This window comes from Corythoichthys intestinalis, chromosome 10, assembly GCF_030265065.1.
Source record: "Corythoichthys intestinalis isolate RoL2023-P3 chromosome 10, ASM3026506v1, whole genome shotgun sequence".
Classification (NCBI taxonomy): domain Eukaryota; kingdom Metazoa; phylum Chordata; class Actinopteri; order Syngnathiformes; family Syngnathidae; genus Corythoichthys; species Corythoichthys intestinalis.
Genome location: NC_080404.1, coordinates 58,154,988 through 58,163,529, shown reverse-complemented (window position 1 = coordinate 58,163,529; position 8,542 = coordinate 58,154,988). Strand labels below are relative to the sequence as shown.

The window sequence follows — 8,542 nt, the reverse complement described above, 5'->3', positions numbered from 1 at the left end:
AGTCCAGTGCCAAAGGCAGGAAAGCAACCCCAAAACATCAGGGAACCACCGCCATGTTTGACTGTGGGGGCTGTGTTCTTCTCTTTGAAGGTCTCTCTCTCCCCCCCCCCCCCCCCCGTAAACTCTATGTTGATGTATTTTGTATCATCTGACCAGGGAACATTCTTCCAAAACGATTTTGGCTTTCTCCGGTAAATTCTGGCAAACTGCAGCCTGGCTTTTGTATGTCTCTGGGTCAGAAGTGGGGTCTTCCTGGGTATCCTATCATAGAGTCCCTTTTCATTCAGACGCTGACGGATAGTACGCATTGACACTGTTGTACCCTCGGACTGCGGGATAGCTTGAACTTGTTTGGATGTCTGTCAAGGTTCTTTATCCACCATCCGCACAATTTTTGGTTGAAATCTCTCGTCAATTTTTCTTTTCCGTCCACATCTAAGGAGGTTACCCACAGTGCCGTGGGCTTTACACTTATTGATGACACTCCATATGGTAGACACAGGAAGATTCAGTTCTTTGGAGAAGAACATGAAGCTTTGAGATTGCCCATGGTTCCTCACAATTTTGCTTCTCAAGTCCTCAGACAATTCTTTGGTCTTCTTTCTTTTCTCCATGCTCAATGTGGTACACACAATGACAGAGGACAGAGGTTGAGTCAATTTTAATCCATCTTATTTGGCTGCAAGTGGGATTTAGTTATTGCCACCACATGTTATGCGAAAGTAACAGGTGCCCGTTAATTACACAAATTAGAGAAGCATCACATGATTTTTCAAAGGGTGCCAAATACTTTTGTCTGGCCCATTTTGGGAGTTTTGTGAAAAATGATAATGTTTTGTTTTGTTTTTTTATTCTCTTTTGTGTTTTTTTATTCCAAGCAAAATAAATGAAAATATTACTACCAAAGCAATCACTTACTGGGAGAAAATCAGCATTATCTGACAGAATTGGAGGGGTGCCAACACTTTGGGCCAGCAGTGTACAATGGTATTTCGAGCGCTTCTGTATTCAGGCTTGGAACCTCTGGGTACCTCATGATATGATACGATTTACGATAAAAGGCTCACAATAACTATGATCTCACAATACAACAATTACCAGGAGATTATTCTAGGATATTCTACAAAACAACTCAAACAGAAAAACAAGCGCTTTTTATCCTTCTGCCGTGATTGACGGCACTAGACGTCCAATCCAGCCAATATGAATTGGATGTCAAGTACCGTCTGGCAGCAAGTGAGCTGCATAGACAACCAGTTGGTTCCTTTTTATTTTTAAACAGTGACACCTTTTTGGTGGGGGCATATCGATAAACTTTTGGGCTACAAAGTATCATAACATGCGATGATATATTGTCACAGCCCTATTCCGTATACTGATATTCTGATTACAAAAGGTTTTTCAACACTTTTTTGCTTCATATGAAGGAACAAATATTCAAAACACGAAAGATACTACGTATGGTAAAAGATGCGATGTAAAACCTGATTTCTGCTTTTGAAAGTCGCGCCATAAGATCCTGCTGCCCTATTAGTTGTAATCTTTCCCATCATGCTTCAGTAACGTGATTCTGCTCTCCTATTTTTGCAAATTAAAGCACAAATCTCGCATTTTTATCTCACAAAAATTGAGATGGATTGGATGTCCATCGCTGTCAATGGGTCAATGAGTGCCCTATCAAGGTCAAGTCAAACATTCTTTACCTCTCTCTGAAGTTTGCGCTTCTCCGCCTTAAGCTCATCTTCTATTTTCTCAGAGTTGTCTGCTGACGTCTTGTACCTGGCTACTTGTCCTTCAAGTCTATTAATCTGAAGCGAGCAGAAAAAGGGTCACGTCCGCATTGCGGAAGCACCGAACGAGCGAGCCGTACTTACGTTTTGTTCCATTGTACCCATTTCCTGCTCTGCCTTGGAAAGCTTGAATTTGTATTCGCTAATCTGTCTGTTAGCATCTCCTGGAGAAAGCAATAACAGTTTTGAAATGCGGGAAAAAGAGTGTGCCGAATGGTAATCAATAAGGAAACGGACTTACTTTGCATCTCGATAAAGTGTAAATCGGTACCGTTCTCCATCATCTCGCCGTCAGCGTACACACTATCCATTTTTGAGTGTTTCTGTCGCTCTTCCTCTAGCTGATTCTTCAACTTCCTGATCTGAGCCAAAAGCTCGTCCTTCTCGTCAGCTAACTTGAGTAGCCTGACATCTAGAAGGCGGAGCCAAAAAAAAGATTTTAATCACAAAGGCTAGGTTCGTACTGTAGGTCTTAATGTGACATTCAGATTTTCTGTCATATCTGTTTTTTGGCGTGCCCGTTCAGACTGCTTTTGTCCACTGAGCCCGAACAAACATTACGCACGCGCACTAATACACAGTCCGACATGCGGTGAGCAAACTGACCCGCATGTGCAGAAGCATCAAAACAAATGACTACACATGCTGGCTGTACGTCATTCTAGGGTGATCATATTTTGATTTCCCCAAAGAGGACACCTTAACCAAGAATCCAGACTGTTTTACGTCCATATCTATTTAAAAAAAAAAAAAAAAAAAAAAAACGGGGATTTAAGCATTTATTCAGAAGAATTTTCCCCGGAAAAGCTGATTTTAACGCGGGTCTCTGGGCGGGTTGATTGACACGGGTCGCTGCACCTTTCCCACTGCCACCAAAAGCCGATTGTTAGTGGGTTGGCATGGGTTTTTTGGCCAGTGGGTATAAGTCTACTTTACTTTTATCGTCTTTTACTGAAAGAAATGCCGCAGTAATTTGAGACCTGTTTCAAAAGTAGGGTCATCACTTTTCAGAAATACAAATAAGGGACACTGTACAACCGCGCAGGTGACAAAAAAAATAAGGGACATCCCCAAAACTCCTAAAATGCATAGAAATGTATCTATTTTTATAGATTCCGTATTGGTTCAATATGGAGCGCAACTTTTAATTCCTGATTCGGAACGATTCCTTATTTCAAAGGACGGGTTGCAAGACTTTTCAAAAATGCTGTAGAAGTAAGCTAAGCTGAGTGGTTAAGTGTGTGTTGCTGCTGGTGCACAGAGAGGGAGGCTAATAGAGAGACAGGATGCTGAGATTCGATTATAAAACGTTTTTTTTTTTTTTTTTTTTAGTGTTTTGTACATTAGTGGCAAAATTGTTCAAAAATCCTCTCAGGCTAAACCAAACGACTATTTCAGTATCAAGTTGACATATAACAGTAAACAAATATACAAAAATTACAGTAAATAAAATACTCCAGTCCCCATTCTGTATTAGCAGCTTTAAACTACATTCAATTAATTTAATGTTGTGAATCAACCGTTACAGTTGTTAAAATTGCTCCCGTTATTCCAAAGTTTTAAAACTGTTTAATCATTTAAAGATAGATTCAAGACAAGTTTTTGCCGATTTAGGAGTATTTTAGCTAAAAAGTTAAATAGGTTCGCTACAACAGAGCCTTCTAGAAAAGTCTACTGCTTTAAGATGGCAGCTGTTTACTAACGCCGGCAAGTCTGTAATTTCGCATCTCTTTTCAATAATACATGTTCTAACACCGCCATCGTCTGTCATTTTCATCTAGTTCTACATATATATGATATCTACTGCAGCCGTATGTTTGTAGCAACTAGCAGCTGGGCGTTGTTTGTAGCGGCTGTCGGCCCGAGTCAGGTATGATTGTTTTTTTTTTATCTAGCGGCATGAGTTGAACATTATATCTACTCTCGGTCCGTTCCTCATTGCGTCCCAAAGACCGCGCTGACTGTGTTTTACTTCCGCCTTACCGGGTATAATTCAATAATCGGAATTTGGATGTTTGTGAATCGTTCTCGAATCTTCCACGGCCGAATCGCGAATAATCCAAGAATCGGAAATTTCGCACGCCTCTAATGACTATTACTTATAATTTCAAGAAAGTCGCACTGTTTGGCCTTTGAGAGCCAAAATGCAGGGTTTAAAAAAGTTTATTCAGTTCATTCAATGTATTTTTACTTTTGCACTGTTGGGCTAGTATTATACATGTTTTAATTTCACAAATTTAGCACTATTTTGGCCTTTGAGAGCCAAAGGTTTATTTAACTATTGTCACCCATACCAGGTATGCAAAAAAAAAGTTCTACAGGATTCACTTTGTATTAGGTGTTTTTCCTGTTTCACAATGGTACGTAGCAGCCTGACAAAGCCACGATAGCAATGATTTCACATCTAAGTATGTAGCTCTTCATATATACTTTCAAACGAAGGGGTATCAGCCGATACTGCACAGCCAGGTATCGGTACCGGGGCCAAAAAACAGTATCGGCGCAACACTAATTAAGACCTGCAGTATAACCCTAGCCTAAGTTACTTCAAACAAGTACTTGACCTGTCGATCCAATGCCAGGACAAACATTAAATTGCCTTTGTGGGACTCACCCAGCGGACCGTCTCCCACAGATTCCAGGACCTGGGCGGCTTCTTGCGAGACCACCGTGATCCCGGATGACACTGGCTCGTGGTTGATATCTCCGTTTGGTGTGCCGTCTGGGATGATGACTAGCCCGTGTGTCTGGCAGGAAACAAGTGCCATTGAGATGAACGATCTGCTGAATTGTGTCCTAACAACCACCATTCATTCCAGGCCCAAATTGTAGTACATATAGTAATCACATTATACCGATATGGATTATCAGTTGTTAGAGGGGCCGATAACTGATTTTTGGAGCAGATATTCATTTGCAGTAAAAGTGTAAAAAAAATGGCATAATGCAAACACTGAACTTCATTGAAATGCCTAAAGCATGTTTATCAAATCACACAATAGAAAATAATAGCTCCAAAAGTGCCTGAATTTCCTAGACTCAAACATCTCTCGCAAAGTTGAATAAAAGGCCGAAGCAATACTAGGTAACTTTTTAGTTTTGTTCGATTTTAGTGACGTCGGTGGACAAAAGCGGTAGTGTTTTGCCTTAAAGTGCTTGTGACAGAAAAAAAGCATGTTTATTTCATATTTCACATGGTATTTTATGCTCCTGAATGAAATGGTCCGCTTGGATATGTGTGGAGGCGATCGATTTATTTTTTCAATTTTTTGAATCGCGTGCCATGAAAATGAACAACTTCCTGTTTTGAGGAAGAATGGGAATGTAACGTCACCCGGGTCAGCATCTCACAATATACAGTGCCTGCCATAATTACTGGCACCCCAGGTTAAGATGTGTTTTTTAGCTTCTAATCATTTTTCTTTTAATTCAAATAATATAGGACCTTAATGGGAAAAAAAGAGAAAAATCCAACCTTTAATACAAGTGCATTCATTCAGTGGGGAAAAAAAATCCCATATAAAGAAAAAAATTATTTGACATCAAATAATGTGTGTCACAATTATTAGCACCCCTGGTGTTAATACTTTGTACAACCCCCTTTTGCCAACAAAACACGGTCCCAGTTGAAGCCTGGGACTGTGTTGAAGCCTGGGACCGTGTGCTTTGGTCAGATGGGACCAAGATTGAGCTTTTTTGGCAACAAACACTCTACGTGGGTCTGGCGTGCTACGAAAGATGCGCATGCTGAAAAGCACCTCATACCCACTGTGAAGTATAGGGGTGGGTCAGTGATGCTGTGGGGCTGTTTCACTTCCAAAGGGCCTGGGAACCTTGTTAGGGTGCATGGCACCATGAATGCTTTGAAATACCAGGACATTTTCAATCAAAATCTGTCGCCCTCTGCCCGAAAGCTGAAGATGGGTCGTCACTGGGTCTTTCAGCAAGACAATGACCCTAAACGTATGGCCAAATCTACACAGCAATGGTTCACCAGACACAAAATCAAGCTCCTCCCATGGCCATCTCAGTCCCCAGACCTTGTTTTGTTGGCAAATGGGGGTTGTACTAACACCAGGGGTGCTAATAATTGTGACACACATCATTTGATGTCAAATAATTATTTCTTTATGTGGGATTTTTTTCCCCACTGAATAAATGCACTTGTATTGAAGGTTGGGTTTTTCTCTTTTTTTCCATTAAGGTCCCATATTATTTGAATTAAAAAAAATATATATTAGAAGCTAAAAAACACATCTTAACCAGGGTTGCCAATAATTATGGAGGGCACTGTAGCATTGCTTTATAGCATGCAGATGGACAGCAGATTCAGCTGATTTTGCGGATTAATTCTTTTATTTTTCGCAAAATGTGCCACAGGGTTTGGTTGCTGCACCAGGGAGAGGCGTGTGAGCCTTTTTGGGTTTCAAAAATCCCCACCAAGAGATTGGCCAAAACAAGTCCGACAACTGTGGGAGGATTGTACTTACGAGGAAGTGAGTAAACATCGTATTTTGCTTGCATTCTGTGAAATACTGGGATCATGGCACACGTTTTAATACGGGGGTGGCTTGCATTTTGCGGCTGACAATGGTCCTTGTCCACCGAGAATACCCTTGGCCGACGCCCGGCGGCTTGTCGCACATCCCTCGTCGGTCCTCTTTGCTTGCCCGCCGGGAGAGAGCTATACTCGGCTTATTTCCCTCTTTGTGTACTTAGTGTTCAGTCAAATTTTTCACCACATCAGAAATTGCGACTTTATGTTAAAAATGGCCGCGAATACAGCATTTACAAAGTAAACACTACAAACTGTATTTAAATAAAGGAATATTTATTTACGTTTGATCATGGACGGACATGTAGAAAAGTTCTACTCAGAAACATCCTGCCATGTTAGCTGCACACAACAACTGCACGCCGCTTTCTCACTGTTTTCGTCTTCGCCGTGTCATTAAGCATTAATTTACGCCATATTTGTGTTGAACATGTATGCTTACGATGTTACTTGGGTTTTTTTAAGCTCCTGTGGATAACATTGAGAGTCCGACTGAATGTAAAAGAGGTGTTAATCACAGCCACAACAGCTTTGGGAGCAAAATAGTATAAGGGTGAAAAATTTCGGCAGAATACCGGCAATAGACCACTATCCTTGGGTTGGGCTCGGGCAGCTACGCGCTCCTCCGACGTCAGCCGGTTCGTCCGGCGGTCATTCTCCAGCTGCTTCCCCGGCAAACGAGCTCTCCTGCCCACAGCAGGGGAACGACGAGCTGTCACTCGCTCGCTGCCGAGGGTGGGTTGCCAATCGGCGAAGACAATCAACAACCCCGCCGCCGTGTGACGTGATCCGGGGCGGTTTTGTGTGATTTTTCGTTTTGAAAGGCGAGAATAAGACCTGAAAACGCCGCTCGGTTCAGGTTAGCATGTCGCCTAGCTGTCACGCCTCCTGGTTTGTTTACACGCTCCGAAGCCGGGGCAGGGAAATGACAAAAGCCTGACTAATTCCGGTGGCATAAAATATCGTTCGGGAGGTGCGACAATAAAGGTGAAGTCGACAGTTTTGACCATTATGGAGTAATTTTGCCATGTCGTACTGAATAAATGCATTTTAAATATTTCATATTCCATTTAGCACAAGAATGTTATTTGTCAGGATCATACCATTTATTTAGCAATTGGGGAAAAAAATACTTAGATAAAAAGAATATCCTGTAAAAATATTGGAGTAGAGAATGAAATAATCCTGACATTTTGCTGCCCTGTGTCGTATTTTCCTCGTTCTGAATCTTCCCTTTCAATGGACTGAATTCTAAATCAGCTGAAATCGTGACCCTGCCGAAGTCATCCTCCAGCTTGGGACAGAAGAGCACTATAATGAAAGGCGTGGCTAAACGGCAGATTAAAAGACTCATTTCTCGTCATCTGCGCTTTGCCAATTTGTAGTATATAGTCGAATCGTCTCAAAATATGATTGTAATTCACATAATAAGGCTATGTAAGACTTTTTTTATCCTGTCATAGGCACTTTAAGGAACACTGCGTGGTCCATGAGGACCAGCGCACAGTGTGGTAAAATTCTGAGCTACCGGTCGCCTGCAGACGGATTAGACGACATTTCTGTTTCCAGTGGCTGTGTGAAGGATGAATAGTAATGAGGTAATGAATCCAGTTGTGGCTAAACAATAGCATATGACGATGTTGAAAATAGAATCGTTTGATTTTGTACCGTATTCCCCTACTGGTCCTCGGTTCAGGGGGCGAGCCAGCGAGTGAAAGCCGAGGCAATATTTATTCTTGAGTGTCCTTTTATCCTGGTAGCCTCCCTTTTTCTTTGGTCTCCTCGGACAAAACTTTTTGCCTCTTTTGTTGCTCTGCCATCTTTGCAGAATTCGCACAAAAGCGTTCAGATCGACTTGATTCTTTATAACGAATGGGGAAAGGGGAAATGACGTATGCCGTAAAGAAGTACATCTGTAGTTTTTTTTAATGTGGCAAGGTTCCTGCCACCGTCCTCAAAGTTAATTCGTGCAGGCTTAAGCGGCGACATTCAAATAGTTGTCAGTTGACATATCATGACAAATGTTGGGAAAATATTTTATAAAGGTTGAAAAGTTACCTAGTGTTGCTTTAAACCAACAGCTCTCTGATTTTTTTACCCACAGAAAATATGTAAACATGAATATAGAACCGGGTCTAGACTATTGGACAAACTAAATATAGAAATATCAACTACACTGCTGGCCAAAGGTATTGGC

The 8,542-nt window shown here is 41.5% G+C and overlaps 1 protein-coding gene across 1 annotated transcript in view; it reads right to left on the bottom strand.

Moving 5' to 3' along the window:
* lrrfip2 (leucine rich repeat (in FLII) interacting protein 2) overlaps positions 1–8,542 on the bottom strand; it is a 50,403-nt gene that overhangs the window by 5,720 nt on the left and 36,141 nt on the right. The window contains exons 22-25 of the mRNA XM_057847599.1: positions 4,405–4,537; positions 2,032–2,202; positions 1,875–1,954; positions 1,704–1,808 (exon numbers count right to left, since the gene is read on the bottom strand). Of these exons, the coding sequence (XP_057703582.1) occupies positions 1,704–1,808; positions 1,875–1,954; positions 2,032–2,202; positions 4,405–4,537 (489 nt within the window). The remainder of the gene's footprint in view (positions 1–1,703; positions 1,809–1,874; positions 1,955–2,031; positions 2,203–4,404; positions 4,538–8,542) is intronic.